The 19,102-nt window shown below is 38.7% G+C and overlaps 1 protein-coding gene across 11 annotated transcripts in view; it reads right to left on the reverse strand.

The window, feature by feature from the left end:
- PARD3 (par-3 family cell polarity regulator) overlaps positions 1-19,102 on the reverse strand; it is a 734,935-nt gene that overhangs the window by 578,030 nt on the left and 137,803 nt on the right. The window contains exon 1 of one of the 11 annotated variants that reach the window (XM_058181705.1): positions 18,454-18,876. The exons of the other annotated variants lie outside the window; for them this stretch is intronic. Within the exon in view, the coding sequence (XP_058037688.1) occupies positions 18,454-18,609 (156 nt within the window). The 5' untranslated portion in view covers positions 18,610-18,876. Of the gene's footprint in view, positions 1-18,453; positions 18,877-19,102 lie in introns of those variants that run through there. 11 annotated transcript variants of the gene reach the window in all.

Genomic DNA, 19,102 nt, shown 5'->3' on the forward strand with positions numbered 1-19,102 from the left:
CTTTAATCACTGGCTAGAGAGACGCCTGGATGAAGGCCTGCTTCGGTCGGCGGTCTTGCAGCCCACCCGATCCAAGCACCACATGGCTGCCGACAGACACCGGTAAGTAATGGTGGGGAGGGGAGGGGCAAGGGGCGGGGCGAACCGGCAATTTAACAAACGGTTCAGCCGAACCGTCTAGAACCAGTAGAATCCCACCACTGATGTTACATCAACTCAATTATTTGGATTCTTTAATAAAACATAGTTAAACAAGACATGGGTTAGCAAGAGGAACAAAGGTCAATTTATAGTAAGCCTTCACATTAAAACAATACATGATGACTATCAACAGAAGAAACCATCCAGAAATGTAATATACATTACACTCAGAGGTGAAATGCTACCAGATCGCTCCAGTTCAGGTGAAACTACCAGTTCAGGCGACCCAGTAATAGAAAAATGCTTTAAAAATTAAAAAAAAAAAGTTCTGAAGATCACAGCTGTGCCGCGCTATTGTCGAAACCTTTTTTTTTTTAACTTTTTAAAGCATTTTTTAACTACCTATTCACCCAAACCAGTAGTAAAAAAAAATGCTTTATAAAAGTTTTTTAAAAAGGTTCTGAGGATTGCACGGCACAACTGATTGTCAATGTTAAGCAAATACCAAAATCATTAAGTGAACCCACTGTTTGCTATGGGCTATTTTTTTGCCAGAAACCAGAAATAACCGCCTGTCAGCCATGTCCCGGTCTACTCTCTCAGGAAATTTAAGACTCATGACTCCATTTAGTTGAAGCAAAGGAACTTTTACTGAAAAAAATTGGTTGCAGTAAAGTCAGGCAGAATCTGGTATTCCCACTTAAAATAAGCTAAGCTATTGTTTTCATTTTATACTCCCTACCCCAATCACCAGTCCCCCTGCCAGCCAATGCGATGCCAGTAAGATGTTTTGAAAAACTCTGAGATGTCAAACTGGTAACATTCCATTCTCAGGACAAATGGTCTTGAAGATCCTGGTACAATCCGGTTTGATGATCTGGTCTTCTGCCATTGTCACTCCTTCTCCCAAATTCCCACATTTGAAGTTACAGTAATAGCCCCCAATGTAACCTTCTGGCAAGCAAAGTCAAAGGGGGAGCCAGATTCACTTAACAACTGTATTACTAACAACTGCAGTGATTCACTTAACAACAGTGGCAGGAATATCGTAAAATGAGGCAAAACTTAGCAACATTAATTTTGGGCTCAATTGGGTCATAACTCAAGAGGCTACGTATACCTGCTTTACTGTTTCTTCCAGATCAATACATTTTGATAAAGTCAACTCATTCGAACATTGTTATCTTATGGGATAAGGAAGTACCAAGGGGAAAAAGCTAAAGTACAGTCACATAAAATACCCTGGGAGTACAGAAAAGTTGGCTGCTAATGAATTGGCATCCATAACAGGCTAAAGATTCCCCCTCAGAATTGGGTTCCATGTTGTATATTCAAAATTGTAAATAGTCCCACTACAGCCCAATCTGTGATCAACATCTATCTGATTTCGCAAGAATGGCCTTAACATAAAAACACAAAACTCACATCCATTAATCAAAAGAGCTCTAATTATTTTAGTCACTAGGAAGCTTTACAACTGAACTTGGTTGTTACTGTTAAGCTGAATACATCATTATCTTTCCTTATTTATCATGCAAGACTTACAAGAGAAGCGCTTTCCTAATACAATAGACAAAAAGCCACATATTAAGAAAACACAAAGGAAACTTCTAATTTTTTTTTCTTCAAACATCATGAAAGGTAATCTGAAAATGACCTACTGTTTGATTTCATTGTTTGAATAGAAAAGCAGCAGCAAAATGTAATGTCTGCTTCAGCTCTTCTGCTTACAGTCAGGAGATTACTTTCCCCCAATAATCACTTTAGTTTAGAGGAAGATTTTTCCTATTGCCCCCATGACTAAAGTCCTGGAAATCTAACAACCTCCTTTTGCATTTTACTCTTTCGTTATCATAATTTTCATGTGGCAACCTGATTTTCCAAAATCTTATTGTGATATGAGCCTGCAAGTTAGCACAGTTGCAAGTTAAGATCATTAAAAAAAACAAAAACAAAAAACAAATAGGTAGTGCCCATATATTTCCACATCCTTGCAATCCTAAACAATGTGTCTTACTGTTAAGGCATGCTTTTTGACACTGAATCTTTTTAAATTTAAACCATGAATTCCAAGTTTCTTCTCTGTTGCCAATGTAAATCATCAAGTCATTATACCTTTATAATTATAGCAGGAACATTTGCTTTCTATGTCTAAAGGACATAAAGCAAGTTTTCAGCCAAGTGATGGGATTCAAAAAAATTTTACTACCAGTTCTGTGGGTGTGGCTTGGTGGGCATGGCTTGGTGGGTGTGGCAGGGGAAGGATACTGTAAAATCTCCATTTCCTCCCCACTCCAGAGGAAAGTTACTGCAAAATCCCCATTTCCTCACAATCAGCTGGGACTCAGGAGGCAGAGAATAGATAAGGGTGGGACCAGTCAAGGTGGTATTTACCGGTTCTCCGAACTACTCAAAATTCCCACTACAGGTTCTCCAGAACCTGCTGAATACCACCTCTGAAGCAGACCTAAACTGTGATTAAACCTGACTTAAGAAAAACTTGGCACTCTTCCTAAGAACCAAGGAAGGAAAGAATTACATATTCCTCTGTACTTCTCTTATGAGATACATGAAACAAGAAAGCCTGTCATATGCAGAGGCATTTCTTAATTTCAAATTATCTTTGTTGGAGTGTTAATTCCCACGAGATAATCAGTAATATGAAATTTCACATGGTTCGTTACAAGTTTGAACTTTGAATGTATATTCTTATTTGCACTTGGTATTTCCAAAGCGCTTTGAATGGGGCATCAAAAAGAAAAACAGATGAGCCACCATCCATAAAAGTTTGTGCACTATTCTCAAGGGAAAATTGATTCACAACCCATCAAATGGTATAAAGCAGAGAGTGTGAATCAAAAGCCAGTAAACATAGCAACCGCAAACACCTGAGCATTTTTTGCCCTTTTAATGCAAAACTACATAGAGTCACATACCACAAATTCATAACGTTAGAAATAAAATCTCTCTCAAGAGAGGAAGAGCAGCTGGGCTTTGTAGTCATTGAGTTTGGTTTAAATATGTGTCAAGTAATTAAAATCTGTATCCATAAAGCTAGATGAAGAATCACAAACTTGGGCTTTGAAAATTTATTTTCTTGACCCCAGATGCAAGAGATAAAGTTCTCAGTGGAAAAGAAAATTATTTTGCTCATCTTGAGAGAATGACTCCATTTTAAAGTTCTAAGAAAGATCTATAACTCAAACTTTTCCACTTACTCCAGAATGATAGAAAATAAGTATTCCCAGTTATTGCAAATAAGCAAATCAAGAATCATCCATATTTAAATCCCGTAAATATGGACCTAAAAGATTATCAGGAATCAAGGCCACTTCAGACCATATGAGTATTTGAATTGTACCCTCTAGAAACATCTGATGATAATGTCACATTTTAACCTGCAATATTACTACTTAATTGCCACTGAAAAATCTTGACACTAACCCAAAGAGTGGAAACTATGAATCTATGAATTTTATTAATGATTTTAACATGATTTAAGACAGAAGACCTAACATGTTGGTTATTCAGAATGCTATTCTTTTAAAGTATCTCTCTTGCTGAGGAGATGCAATTTGAAGCTTTGAGTTCAAGTTTTAATAATTATGAAGAGTTGAACAAGGTAGAAAAGAATCTGCCAGAACTAGCAACAATTCCTCCAGGTTCAAGGGGCAGGTGAGAGAAAGGGGAAAGAAAAGAAAAACAATGCCAAACATAAACCAGCTCTGATACATAAAACTGGTGCCATCTACTGTGGTGAAGTCTTCTCCTGCTTTTCTCATTATGGAATGCAGTTTCTGTACCATCCTAGCAAATTTCATTCAAGAAAATACTTAAGCAGGAAGACAAGGAGAGGAAACCGTACACTTCAGTATAGATTAGCCACATAATAACAGTCAATGCAAAATGGACTATTAATGCATTGCTGATATTGTCAATCTTTCATTTTCACAGGTTTAGAATTCATAAGTATAAGGTGGTTTGATCAGTGACCAACATTATAACTGACTTGGGACTATATGCAGTCAGGCAATGCTTTAAATAGCATTATTTGTCACTGCTAATAAATAAAGGTTTGATTCTGTTTTGCTCATCTTCTTGGCCTTCTGGAAGGGCTCTAAAACCTGGTTCTACTTGGATTAAGGTCCTGATTGGAGTATTCAATGTGGTTGGATTCCCCATCAGGCGTTAATGGTGGTTAATGGGCTGAGAAGATTCCACCTCACAGGTACTGGTTCTACTTTTACCCAACTTTTGTTAATTTTAAGATTTTTATATTCTTGTTTTTGTGATGTTTTAAGCTGTCCGGAGTCACTCGATAGTGAGATGGGCAGCATATAAATATAATAAATAAATTGCAATATTAGGTGGAAAGTAGGCTTGCAAACATTCCACTTGGATTTTAATGCACTTTATAACTACAAATGATTCAGTAGGCAAATAGCTTACCCTCCCCCTGGCCAACTGTCTTATACTTTTCTTCTTCACTCACACATTGCTTGACAGTTTGTACAATTGCATCAATTTAGGAGTTTTCAAATGTTCTGTTCACAAATCTTCTGTTTCCAAACTCCAAACTAGCTGCAAAACTATTTTAAAGTAAAAAACAAATTCACATATAAGAATAATACATAAGTCAGGGAAAGGTATAAAGACTAAAATCCAGTTCATTATTTGAAGGGGGGAGAATCAATATTGGAAGTACTAATCTTGTCAAGTACTTTGTTTTCCATAAGGCATTTTAGATTGCACTTTAACATAATGAACACTAGAGGTGGCTATTGGTATCATATTCCAGCACAGTACACAAAACAAAAGCAAGGAAGAAATAGGAACCTTAGAAAAAAGAAGACAGAGTAGAAATTGAGGAGGGGAGGAGGATATAGTTCAATTTACACAAGGCAGAAATATCATTAACAGGAAGGAGAAATATTGCATGACAAAGTATCAGAAATATATTGAGTTTACCAGTTCAAGAGACTCTCTGTATCCAGAACAATTTAAACACAGCAATTTTTTTACCAGAGTAAAAGTTTTCTCCCCTTATACAATCCTTCCTCTGCCATCAGCTCCACAGTTTACTTTTGCTTTCCCGGAACATAAAAATCACTGCAAGAGAGCCAGATCTTCATCGCTGGTCAGGATATTCTAGTGATACAGGCTCTTGCTTAAAAAGAAGACCTCCAAGGTCCCTTCCAGTTTATTCTATTCTATGGCTGGGCTATTTTTACTTTTACTTTTGAGGTATTGGTTTGGAAACCTTAGTTTACTTAAACCATAGTCTGTCTACCCATCATTTTTTTAAAACATGGGTAGCTATAGTTTATATAGTTATAGAATGCATCAAAGGGCAACATCCTTTGCTGAAAAGCAATAAAGAAAAGAGTTTCTGCTTTTGCAAACAAAAATAATGCCATGCAAAGAACCCTCATCCCATAACCCAGTGATGGCGAACCTTTTCAGTACTGAGTGCTGTAAAGGGAACATGCACACTTCACACGTCTGAGCTGCAACCCAGAAAAGGAGCTGCCAATGGCACATGCACACACCTGAAAATGAACTTCCAATTTCCGGCGCGCCAGCTTATCTTCCAGTTTTTTGCCACACATGTGCTCACAACGGATTAGCTGGCCGACGCGCATACTCATGCAGGAAAATGGAAGACCAGCTCTTCCAGTTTCTGGCACTGCAGCACGCAAAAAAGCCAGCTGATCATCATGAGTGCAAGTGCACCAGAAGAGGAACAGGTGATGCCATGCATGCCAGGTGACATGGCTCTGTGTGCCACTTTGGGCACGCATGCCATAGGTTCACCATCACGGCCATAACTCATTGTCGTAATTCCCAGGCTTTGCTGTTGTGATTTATGAGAAGCATAGTACAGGTAGTTGTTGACTTATGACCACAATTGAGTCCCAAATTTCCGTTGTTAAGCAGAGCAGTTGTTAAGTGAGTTTTGACCCATTTTACAACATTTTTTCCAGAGTTCTTAAACGAGTCACCACAAATTTATTAAGTGCAGAGATTAGGCAAAACTGGCTTTCTTATTGACTTTGCTTGCAGGAAGCTGACTGGAATTTACAAATTGTGACATGAGCGCAGGACACTACAGCTGTCATAAATACATGCCAGTTGCCAAGTGCCCAAATTTTGATCATGTGACAGATCATGTGTGTGAAATCCAGTTATAAGTAACTTTTTTCAGTGTTATTGTAACTTTGAAAGATTGCTTAATGAATGGCTATAAATCAAGGACTACCTGTACAAATTATCTGGGCAGCACCATTTAATATTATTATCCAATTACACAGCGAAATGTAATAAACTGTATCTCAAGTGCTAACTAATATTACAAGACATTCCTTTAAGATTTTATCTATTTTTATTTCAAATGTATATGCCCCTCATGTCATACAACTAATTTTGATACAGTTCCTGTAAAATAAATCACCATATCTAAATTTCTTTCACTGATTTCTACAAGAAACACAGTTACTAAAGTTATAATTACAGGCAGTGACGTTTCTAAAATATTTTAATTAAATTTTGGACCTGCTGCAAAGTCAACTAACACCTGATGGCATGTGGATATAAAGAACGCAGCCAGTATAGCATAATTATTACCTGTCTAATAAAGATCTCGTGATGATTAATCAATGTTTTCCCTCTGCGTGAGTAATCATTTTTATAATCATTTAACACAATAGAAGCTATCTATCAAAATCAAGCCAATTCGAGTTTTGTTATGCTTTTCAAAAGGACACACCAGGTATATCCAAGTGTTTTTCTTAGTTGTAATAATTAACCATCTGGTGAAAATGACCTATTCTTGTCTACATTTCATTCCTGGGAGTTTCTTTCATTAATTATGTATACATAATGAACAATAACCTATCTGTAAGAGCAAGCATGAAATACCCACCCATCTAAAAAGGAAAAAAAAATCAAACTGTTGGCCTAGTTGCTATTTTTAATGTCTGCAGATTTAGAGATGCCACATAAAAGTCATACAATGACAAATGTCTGTGTTGTCACTGTCTGGTTGGAAATCTGGCTATAAAACTGCCTTTTGCTCCTTTCTGCCTTCCTGAATTTCTCTACGGTAAAGCCTGTCCCTCGAACCAACTTCTGGTGACTTGTCCTTGTAGCTTTCTCAGTTACAACGTAGAAGTGGTTTGGCCTTTCCATAACTTTTTCAGCTTCATAGTCTACCTTGCAGCCATGATATTTCCTGATAATATCCCATCCAAATACTTAGAAAGTTTGACTCTTCTTAAATTTTTGGAGTTCAGCCATGACCAGCTACGTGTTTCTACTTGTACTACACCATGGGATTTATAGTCACAAAAACTCAGAAGAAACCTCTAACAAAACCGCTTCCAACTTTTAGTAACCTGCCTGCTCTGTCCCCCCTTCGCCTCTGTCCGAGTGATGGCTTAATTAGCCGGCACTATCAGCTCTGGCAGCAGAATAGCGAGCGTCTGCCAAGTGTCTCTGTTATCTCCCTCAACGCTGATGAGTCACCCAGGAACAAACTTCAGCTCTTAGTTAATCAGTTGATTTGCCTGCTACGAAGAAGCACAGCAGCTCTCGTTGCCTTTATATCCTGTGGGGTATGGCTCCATGACTCAGCACTTCCTAGGCCTACCCCACCACTGCTTCTGTTGTTCCCTCCTCTCCTGCCTACGAAACCTAGGGTCCAACCAAGCCTGATTGCCATCAGTTGGGTCTGAAGGCGTGGCCTGGGGGTGGAAGAGTCAGAGGACGGAGGCCTCATTATCTCTTCCCCCTGGCCTGCCTCTGGCTCCTGGAGCTGAGCCAGGGAAGCCCATGATCCCGAGGTAACTCCTGACGGCCCTTCCCCCTCACTTTCCAAGTCACTTTCTGGCAGGAGGTCTGGCTCAGGGGGCGCAGACACAACACTGTGCCTGGATGAAGCTGTTTTAAGTTTACTGATAACATATGGCCACAGAGTTTAGGTTGATACTATTACATCAGATCTGAAGTAGCATGTTAGAGCAGAATTTCCAAACCTTTCTGGGTTGGCAGCTCAGAGCAGGGAAAGGGGGGGAAGAGGAGATGATTTTGTGGGAGGGACAGATGCACATGTGAAAGTGCCCATGACATTCACAGTCCCACTTGTGCGAATAGGGCCGCAAGCACCTGCAACGAGGCTCACGTGACTGGAGCCACAAATGCCCATGACGACATTCGTGCGAGTGCGTCCATGAACACCCTCAGTCACATGGCCCAGTGGTAATTAGGCCACAGCCCGGTAGTGCACTGTGGCCCACAGATTAGGACAGGGGCGGGTTTCAAAACCCATTGCTACCGGTTTGCTTGTGAATATGTGTGCGCGCAACACCTCTGCACAGAATCATCCAAGTGGGTTGGAGGAGCCTCCCGCCACTGCCGCTACCAGTTCCTCGATCTGGGGCAAATCGGTAGCAACCCACCACTGGGTTGGGGGCCTCTGTGTTAGAAAACTGATAATCATTCCTTCCTAGTATCATCCTATTCATTAAGATTTTAATAATATTAACTTCTGCCCTGAGTCACTTCAATAGAAGTATAAATATGGTGAATAAATCAATACTAAAATGTTTCCTTTTGATTAAAAGGAAGACAAGAACCTCTTTTAACATTAATTTAATCTGCTTTTAACACTCTTAATTGTTTGGTAGATTTAATTTCTTCTCTTTACCAATACTGTTTGGACTTTATAAGGGAGATTACTCTTGAAAACTAACAAAATATCAGTTTGTAGACTTCCTGTCTCTTGCAAATGCCTCTCTGACAATTATTGATATTACTACTGATAGAATCCTTCTCCTGATGTTTTGTCAGCATTGATTTACCTCTAAATTCCCTTCTTGCCATCTTGTACATAGTTTTTTTAGGGGCATGGGGGCGGAAGATTAGTGCCTTTAAGTCAGTGTTGACAACCTGACAACCATCTAGACTAGTCCTTAAAGTTTTCTTGGCAAGGTTTTTCCTGGTTTGCCATTGTCTTCTTCCTAGGGCTGAAAAAGAGCGACTGGCACGAGTTTACACAACTGGCTTTGTGTTTTAAGGTAGAACTAAAACTCACGGTCTCCTGGTTGCTAGCTTGGGGCCTTAACCATGCTAAACTGTTTCTCCACATGGTTATTTAACGGCTGTATAGATAAAATATACACAAATACCACCTAGATGAGTGATTTCATTGATTTGATTCCCTCAGTTCCGGTTGTTCATCTTGCTAAAACTTTCTGACTTATCTTTGTCTCTGGTTTATATATTCGTAGACTATGTTTTCCTTAAGCAGTCTTTGAACAGAAAATGTTGCCTTTTGAGATCTAAACTGAAGATTATTGGATGAAATGAAATCATAAAAGAAACCTAGCTGTTTTTCTTCTTCCCACATGAAATATCTATCAACAAAAATATCGACAGATATCGACATATAGTATTTCTGAGGAGATTCCCTAAATTTACATGAAGAAATTAAAACTATTACTTCACGTGATCAATCTACATGAGTTTCTGCACTATGAATCAATCAGAAAGGGCAAGTCAAAACAAGTTTCAAGGATCACAAACCTGTTCTTCAGCTGTCTCTGTGCATTTTTTAAAAAAACACGGTGGAAAATTCACATAAAATGTGGAATAGAAAATAAATTTTCTCGTCTGAATGAGGGCTATTGGCTAAGTCTTACCCCACATATCTGTATAGCACAACCTGTTGCTAAAGCCACCCCACACACATGGGACTAGTCTTGCCCTACAGATGTTTCTCCGGCATAAATTAACTGTCTAAAAAACTATGAATTATTTGTGATTCTAAGAAACGTTATATTAAGAGACAAAAGCTTCAGGTTGATATATAAATCTAATAGAAGAGGGCAGAATGAAGATTTATCCTAAAGAAACTGATAAACATACAATCATTTCACTTAGGACTTTTCTTGAATAAAGGTGGCTTGTGAAACCCATCTTACAGAGTTGTGGTCATTGTTGTGGGGAACATAGAAGGAAGAAGGTGGGTTAGATATGTTCACAACATGATTTATTTCAAAAAGCAGAACAGTCAATAATTGGTAAATATTATTGGTAAATAATAGGTAGGCAAGCAGGCAGGCCATACATACATACATACATACATACATACATACATACATGGTACATACATACATAAAATGCCTCCTTTTCCTTCTTGTATATGCATGGTTTCACTGTAATATGAATAAAGTCCTGGCAATCTAACTTTTTTTCCCTCTCACATTTGATTTAATGCGTTTTTTTGCACAGGAATGTGGTAAACATTGTGTGTTAAGGAGACAATATAGGTAGCTTGTTGGCTTGAAACCATTTATTTAATGCAGGGGTCTCCAACCTTGGCAACTTTAAGACTTGTGGACTTCAACTCCCAGAGTTCCTCAGCCAGCCAAGCTTAAAGTTACCAAGGTTGGAGACCCCTGGTTTAGTGATCATTCAAAGTTACAACAGCACTGAAAACCTTTCTATCTCCTGTAGCCATCAGTCATAAGCATCTCCTTTAAATGAAACAGACTAGGCCCAAAGGATGTGAGTCTTCCCTGCAGCCACGGCCCAAATGACCATGGAAGTAAATGCTGGGAATCAGTTAGAGCCCACATGTTAAATTACTTTGAAGGCCAAGGCTCCTCCTTTCTTAACCCTAGAAAGAAAATACTATGTAAGATTTGAGTGACATTTAAGAATTAATCATTCTTCGTACCATCATATATTATAGGTGCAGAAGAACAACATAGAACAATGGTGACTAACCTTTTTGCCGTTGCATGCCAAAAGCATGGAGAGCGTGGGGGGGGGATCGTGCATGTGTGCCCACACCCATAATTCAATGTGCCATGCCCCCCTGGGCCTGTGCATGCAAGTGCCTGTGCTACCACCGCTTTTGGCACGCGATGGCACGGTGGGCCTGGTAGGCCCATTTTTTGCTCTTCCCAGGCTCCAGAGGCTTTCTAGGAGGCTGGGGAGGGCGAAAATGGCCTTCCCCACCCCCCCAGAGGCCCTCTGGAGGCCGGAAACGGCTAGTTTCCTGACTTCCAGTGGGCCCAGAAGACCCAAAAATCTGTTGGTCGGCATGTGCATGTGCTCTGGAGCTGAGCTAGGGAAACACTCGCGTGTCCACATATATGGCTCCGCATGTCACCTGTGGCACACATGCCATAGGTTCGCCATCATGGACATAGAAACTAGCAAGGTAATTCATGCAAATACAGGTGAGAAAATTTATGGCGTCTGACAGACACACACACACACACACACACACACACACACACACACACAAAACCCACAACTGAGTTGAAACAAATCCATTCTTTTTTCTTCTTCTAGTGTACCAGAACTACAAAACTCAAAAGAGACACGTATAATTAAGACCATATTTTTAAAAAACTATTTTTGTCTGGAACAGAAATAACTAAAATCAGCATCAAAAGCTGAAGCAGAAAGCTTTTGAAATTTCAACAAAGTACAAAAACAACAGTAATAATATTCTCTCTGTAATCGCTAAGCAGTTAACAGTATTTTAACTCACACTAAAAAGTCATAAAGAAAGCAATTTGCATCCTTTTTCTATCTTAGACTCTGCTAGACAAGATCAACCTCAGCAGTTTTTCTTCAAAGTAGCTAAATACATTTTCTCCTCAATAAAAATATGCCTAGCATTACAATATTCTTCTCCGGTCAACTGAATTAGTGTGTTCCTATTCTATAGAAAGGTTCACTGATCATAAAAGTACTTATAATACTGAAATGTTTCCCAAAAGTTCCTTTTTGTTGCATTCATCTCTAGCAAACAGTTACATTTACATAAACACAAATCTTTGCTGAAAAAAGAATTCATACAGAGATTAGTCAGAACTATGAACAAGTCTTAAATGGGTCAACAATCAATCAATGGGATCCAATTGCAATGAATCACAAAGATCTTGAGAGTGTCTTCACATTATAAGCCAGTGACGGCGAACCTTTTCAGCACCGAATGCCGAAAAGGTTGTGCAGAAACATCACATGTATGCACGCGCTCATTGGGGCTGCACTCCGGAAAAGCCGAACTTCCAGGTTCTTGCACACATGCGCACCCGACAATCAGCTGGCCAGTTTTTGGCACTGCCACTCGCATGAAGGACAGCTGATCATCGCAAGCGCATGCACTCCAGAAACCCAGAAGACAAACAGGCAAGGCCGCGAGTGCCGGGCAACATGGCTTCGCGTGCCACTTTAGCCACGCGTAGCATACGTTTGCTATCACCGTAACAAGCCATTATCAACTACTTCCCAGGTGAACTACTGCAAAAAAAACCCAGGTAAGATTATTACAAAGAATATTTCAACTTCGAAAAACTACAAGTCGTCTATGTAACCATGACTACTAAAATAAGTAACATCCAAAAATGAAACTGAGATCCTATTGTTTCGACCCCAAGATCCCAATACATCTCTATGTATTCAGATGCATTTTGGTACAGAAAGGAAAAATTTTTATTCAGAAGCAGTTCGCTGGCATTTTTAATAAATTGCTAAAACCTGCTTTGAATACTGGATTTAGACAGATGTGTTATAGCTATGGTTATCTTAACATAATGGCTGTTCTTTAGTTATGGATTACACACAATAAAAACATCTTTATATATATTCCCGCACTTCAGTGTGTGTCATTCCAAATATAAGCACAGATTTGTACAATACTAAGATTATTAGAAATAAAGGAAGCTTTCTGTTAAGTTAGGAACTCAGACGCTGGAGTTAGCTATTGAAGTATAGATTGACCTAGCATAACTTTTAGGGATCTGTTTCTCACAATGCTGGATGAGGTTGGTGGAAATTCAGCAACATATGAAGTACCAAGGCTCCCCCATCCATCTTTATACCATGGCTGGGTTTTGGTTTTTGTTTGATTTTTACGCACTTGTTTCAGTTAAGCAGACTACAATGCAATCTTCCCTGAAATTAACTTCCTTCACCAATTAACCTAGAAGCCTGTTTCAGAATGTCAATCAATACCCCAGCACAACTCCTCAGAGCAGGGGTATCAAACTTGATTTCATTGAGGGCTGCATCAGGGTTGTGTTTCACCTTGGGGAAGAACATGGCCAGGGTGGGCATGCCAGCTTGACATCTTTCGTGTCGGGGGCGCCTATGGTGGCCTGAGCACTCTGCCAGTGAAAACGGAGCTCGGGAGGACTGCACCCTTCCTAGCTCCATTTTCGCTGACAGAGAGCTTCAAGGGGCCATCACAGCTGAAAACAGAGGTTGGGAGGGCCGCATACAGCCCTCTTGACTTGCGCTTTTGCTGGCAGAGTCACTGTGGGCTATTCCTTCATTGTTTCCACGGTGGCCCTGCAGGCCAGATCTAAGCACCTTGTGGGTCTGATGTGTCCCGTGAGCCTTGAGTATGACACTCCTACATCAGAATATGTTAAGGGGATCTAGGAAGAAAGACAGTTGAATCTGCCAATTTACCATTTTATTTTAATGACTAAGAGCTAATGAAATCAGCCTATCATTATTTGGAAAACATGTCCTCAAGTCCCAGAGTTAAATCTATTATCCAGATATATATGTGCTGCATTGAATTATCTAAATGTGATTGTTAAAGACAACCGACTCAAATTAAGGAAGACTCATAGAAGAATGAGGAGCAACAATTACAATCCTACATTCAAGCAATTTTATAGAAAGATGATAAAAAAATCATTCATTCTTGTTGTTCATGCTATAGAAATGTACTAAAAGAAAATTTCTAAAACACCAGGTGATACATTTTAAAATGGAATTAGATTTCAAGACTCATCTCTAAAAAGCCATAAAGGTAGCTTGACTTACAGCATGTTAGTGAGACCCAATGTGTCTGTTCTCATGTTTTGTGTTACTTATGCAATTCCTTAGTTATTGTAATGTGTGATTATTATTTTTTAATTCTTTGGGGAGCTGTCATTTTGTTTGTCTCTTGCATAGTGGTTGTTAGTCACCCAAGCATTGTTATTTAAGCTAGCAGCCATGTATATTTTAAAAAAATCAGTCAATCAATCTTGACTCATAAAATTATACTACCATGAATTATGAAAAGCAACTAAAAATATAGATTATATTTTAATCCTTTTTTGGCATATCTTAGTAAAAGGAACATTATCTCATAACTGTACATACAGATAGTCCTCAACTGAGCCTCAAAATTCCATTGTTAAGTTGTTAAGTTAGTAACTAGGTTGATTAGTGAAATCTGGAATCTCCATTGACTTTGCTTGTCAAAAGTTTAAAAAAGGGGATCACATGATCTTGGGATGCTGCAACTGTCATAAATGTGAGTCAGTTGCCAAATATCTGAATTTGATCACATAACTGCAACAGTCGTAAGTGTGAAAAACGATCATAAGTCTCTTTTTTCAGTGCCACTGTAATTTTGAACAGTCACTAAGCAAACTGGTAAACTGGTAAAATAAACAAGTTATCCAATCTAAAAGTAACATACTAGAACAGTGATGGTGAACCTTTTAGGCACAGAGTGCCCAAACCGGAAGGTGTGCGTGTTCGCACCATAAATCCAACGACCACCTGGCTGGTGCGCATGCGAACCTCGGAAACCGGACGATCAGCTGGCCAACATGCATGCACACGTCGGAAACCCAACAGCCAGCTGGCTGAGCTGGGGTAATGGTGTGCATGCCAACAGAGAGGACTCCGTGCCACCTCTGGCATGCATGCTATAGATTCGCCATCATGGTACTATAAGAATGGATGGCAAAGAATTAGCTAGGATAAATTGCTCCTGGAAGCAAATTATAACTCAAAAACATTAATTCCAATTGTCCAATTATGACTTAAATATGAGGAAATACATAATGAGTGAGTTCAGTCAAGCTCTCTACTTCAATGTGCCATACCAAACTGTTACAAACTCAATGCTTGGCACACTCACAGAAATGGAGACACAGCATACATTGTGAGCTTTTATAATGCAAATGTCACTCTTACGCTGAAGCTAATAATTATTTCTCGCTTGAAGCACTCTAATGCTGGTTAAATCATGACATCCAAGTTCTTTCCAAGAACCATGCTTGTTGGCCTTTAGTGCCATGCCAGGGCTAAACTCCAAAATGAAGGTGATTAAGTTACACTGGCATTTAATTAAAATGCATGCAGTTAACATGATCTCTCCCTGTGTATTTAATCATTTTCACATTGGAAATTACACTTTTGAGCCACATATTTGGAGGGATTATGACGGGCACACCCTCATAATAGTTTGGGGCAACCAAAACCAGAATTTAGCATGCTTTTTATTAGGCAATCCTCAGGGTTGTGCGTTCTCTGTCCATTCTGATCCATACTTGAATTTTGCTTTACTATAATTTGAAAGATAATGAATTTCATACAGCCTGCTGTCTGAAAAGCGACATGGCATACAATATTGTTCATCTATTCAAGTGTACCATAAAATAAGGCCAAATACTCCCAAATGAACGGTGTCCTAAGAATTAAAACATCCCAACTAAGGCATAAGTCTGTATGACGATTTAAATGCAGCCAGGCTGCCACTGCTATTTCCCTCACTTGATTTTCAATAATAGATGAACTACCATTAGGATTAATTGCAGTTTTAATTCTGCCAGATGTGACTATCATTAATCAGCTGCCAGATGTGGCTATCATCAGACCGCCGCCAGATGAAGTAGCATCTGGTAGAATGGGTGTCACAGGTTGTTGCTTTTTTCTTTTAAAAGCCACCAAGACTGTCATTAAGGATTACAGCTCACAAATAAAAGGAGAATAAATATATGAAGTGTAGTATAAACAAAATCAAGTGATTCCTATTGGAATTTGCTATTTTTGATGAACTTGGTGGTTAATCTATGATCCAAAAAATTTAAATGCTAAAGAGCAAAAGCACTATTGATTTCCTTTACAAACTAAGGAAGAAGGGATACTCTGTCTGCTAAGTTCTTTGAAGGAACTTAAATACAGGTAGTCCTCAACTTGCATTCATTTAGTGACCACTGAACTCCTTGAAAAAAGTGAGTTATGACCGTTTTTCCCACGTATGACATTGCAGCTTTCCCATCCATGACCACGTGATCAAAATTCGAATGCTTAGCAACTGGCCTGTATTTATGACGGTTGCAGTGTCCTAGGATCATGTGATCACTTTTGTGATCTACTGACAAAGTCAATGGGGAAGCCAGATTCATTTAACAACCATGTGACTAGTTTAACAACTGCAGTGATTCACTTAACAAAGCTGGCAAGAAAAGTCGTAACATGAGGCAAAACTCACTTAACAACTGCTTCGCTTACCAACAAAGGTTTGGGGCTCAATTGTGGCCTTAAATTGAGGACTCCCTGTAGAGTAACACAATATAAATAATTGTATTTTCATTCAGATTTCACAACTTCAAGAAATATAAAAATATGATAGCCATTACAACTGACTTCTTCATATTTTTTTTGGTCATATAGGGCATAATAGTGATTTTATCACTCAAGAATAATTTAATAAAAGTAATGCGAAAGTTGTTCCACATCAACAGATCCATTTCCTCCAATGTTTCCAACTGACCACTAGAGGTCATGCAGAATCTGTGGCCTCTATCCAAATTGCTATACAGTGTTATAAAAAGGCACATAAATATGTAAATGGTGATCCTAATTAATAAGCCAATTCTCTAGTCCCAACTCTGGAGGACAATGCATATCTTCCAACGTTCCCTGAGACACTCATTCTCATTCTTTCTCCTTTATTATTTTGTCTTGCAGCTGTTTTCTTTATTGTTTGCTTTTTCACTCACTTATACCTGTTGATTGCTGGAATGTATATTTTGGAAAGAACACTAGGCTAAAATAAACTGTAATCTGCTCTTGGAAGACACAAGTCTTGGAAGAGCCTTCTACCTCGTCTCCCAGGCTGTTTTAACAATACAAATCCCCAGGCAAGTATGAGGGATACGATCTCAAAGCATCCTGATGACATCAGGCGAGAGACAGTTGTTCTACTACGCATGCTTTAATTGTTGACGAAAATGCATACTATTGCTTTGTAAATTATAATGTGAATCATTAAAACAGAGTCTCATTGTCTTGGTCTGTAATAGAACAAACCATATCCAAGGCAAAAACAGAAGTGGAAGGACCAAAATATAAGCAAACACTTCAAGATTCATGGGATACTGAGACGAATATTTACAAAATCACATTATGGGTTTCCAGTCCTCTTCCCTGCTAAAGCCAATCAAACTGCCATAATTTTTAAACAGCTTTATATTTATGCTGATTTCTACACCCAACTATCCCGTTCTGTGAGATTTTTAGATTACAGTGTGGCTGGAACTAACTCCATATCTTACAACAGGTGCTTTTCTGCTTGTTATGATTCTGCAAAGAGCAAATGGTTTGAAGGTCCAGAAAGTTTGTAGGTAGCTTTCAGTATTTTTCTTTAGCATTCTTCCTAATATAATGCCAAAAGCAGTGGCCGACAACTTCATCAAAAAATTATTTCCTCCAAAACAGGTGAGCAACCTAACACCTGGTTGGTTGATTGGTTGGTTAGCTGGTTGGTTGGTTATTTATTCATCTGCTGCTCACCAAAATATTCTTTAGTCCTATCAAGAATTACATTCAAAAGTCCAAAGCTAAATGTATGCATTGGAAGAGGAGATAAAATAACAAATTTCAACCCCAAATTAACCAGGTTTGAACTTCTAAATATCTTATGATACTTCGTAACATTTTTAGTACTACAAAGGTAGAATCATCTAAATTATACTCGATTGAGAACATTCTGTACCAAACATGAAGAGTTGAAAATATTTCAAACATAACAGAAATAAATTTTACAGGTAATATAAAAGGAATCAATTCATTCTCTCAATAATTTTAAACATACTCAAACTGTCCCCCCCCCCAAAAAAATACTAAAACTTTTATTAGTCTTGCAATTTTTGGTAGTGACTTGGTATAATTCCTGATGCATTAAAATTAGACATCACTGGAGTATACAACACTCCAAATACTGATATAACACAACATAATACATATGGAATTATATTTTAAAAAGTAGATATAACCCCACATATTTTACTGTTCAAATAAACTGAGAATAATAAAGGTTTAACTTTGTTAAGATTTAAAAAATATGTCTCTCTCCCCATACACACTGAAGAAAACTAAGTAGGATAACCGATCACTGTAAAATAGCAGGAAGTGAAATCAATGGTATTAAAAAGGTCTTGGTAAATTCGGAATTACTATCATATTATTAGGAACAGTGCCAAATGAATTTGTACCAACCTGTCTTTCCTTCATTTGTATTTTACAGGTTTCCGAGGTAGCAGACTTGAAACTAAGAGACTTGGTCTGTCTCTTAACTTTCACTGAATCTCTCCTGCGATCATAGGAAAACGATTTAGATTTCTTTCTCATTTTCATTATTGGCTTGTCTGCCATTTTAAAGTACCCCAAACCAGTGCCAGCTCTAAGCTGTTGGTGGTCCAAGGTGCACACAGAAATACCAATTCGAAAAGCTTCCAACTTTTGGGTAGATGAAGTTTCTTCACTCTTAGAGCCAGGTAAGCAAACTAGCACAAGTGCCGCTTAAGAATATGTGTCCAAAATATGACGCCATTTCTTCTGAAAGTTGCTGTCACTGAAGAACCGGCATAGATTCTCCAGAGCTGGCAAGGTGGATGCAAAATAGTAGCACTTTTACATAGCACTCTAAAGGTGAAAGAAAAGCAGGGTTGAGCCGAGCCAAAAGGGAGTGGAACTGCTGTCAGAAGGAAATCTTCCGGGGTGAGGCAAGGCAGACCAACTGGGGTTCAGAGCCATCTTTCTAACTCCTCCTTTGCACAGACTAATTACTAAGCTATGCTGAATCAATCAACAATCCAGGGTTTTTTCACACACCAGCAAACCGTCTGCACTTTCATTGAAACTGGAT

This window comes from Ahaetulla prasina, chromosome 4, assembly GCF_028640845.1.
Source record: "Ahaetulla prasina isolate Xishuangbanna chromosome 4, ASM2864084v1, whole genome shotgun sequence".
Lineage (NCBI taxonomy): Eukaryota > Metazoa > Chordata > Lepidosauria > Squamata > Colubridae > Ahaetulla > Ahaetulla prasina.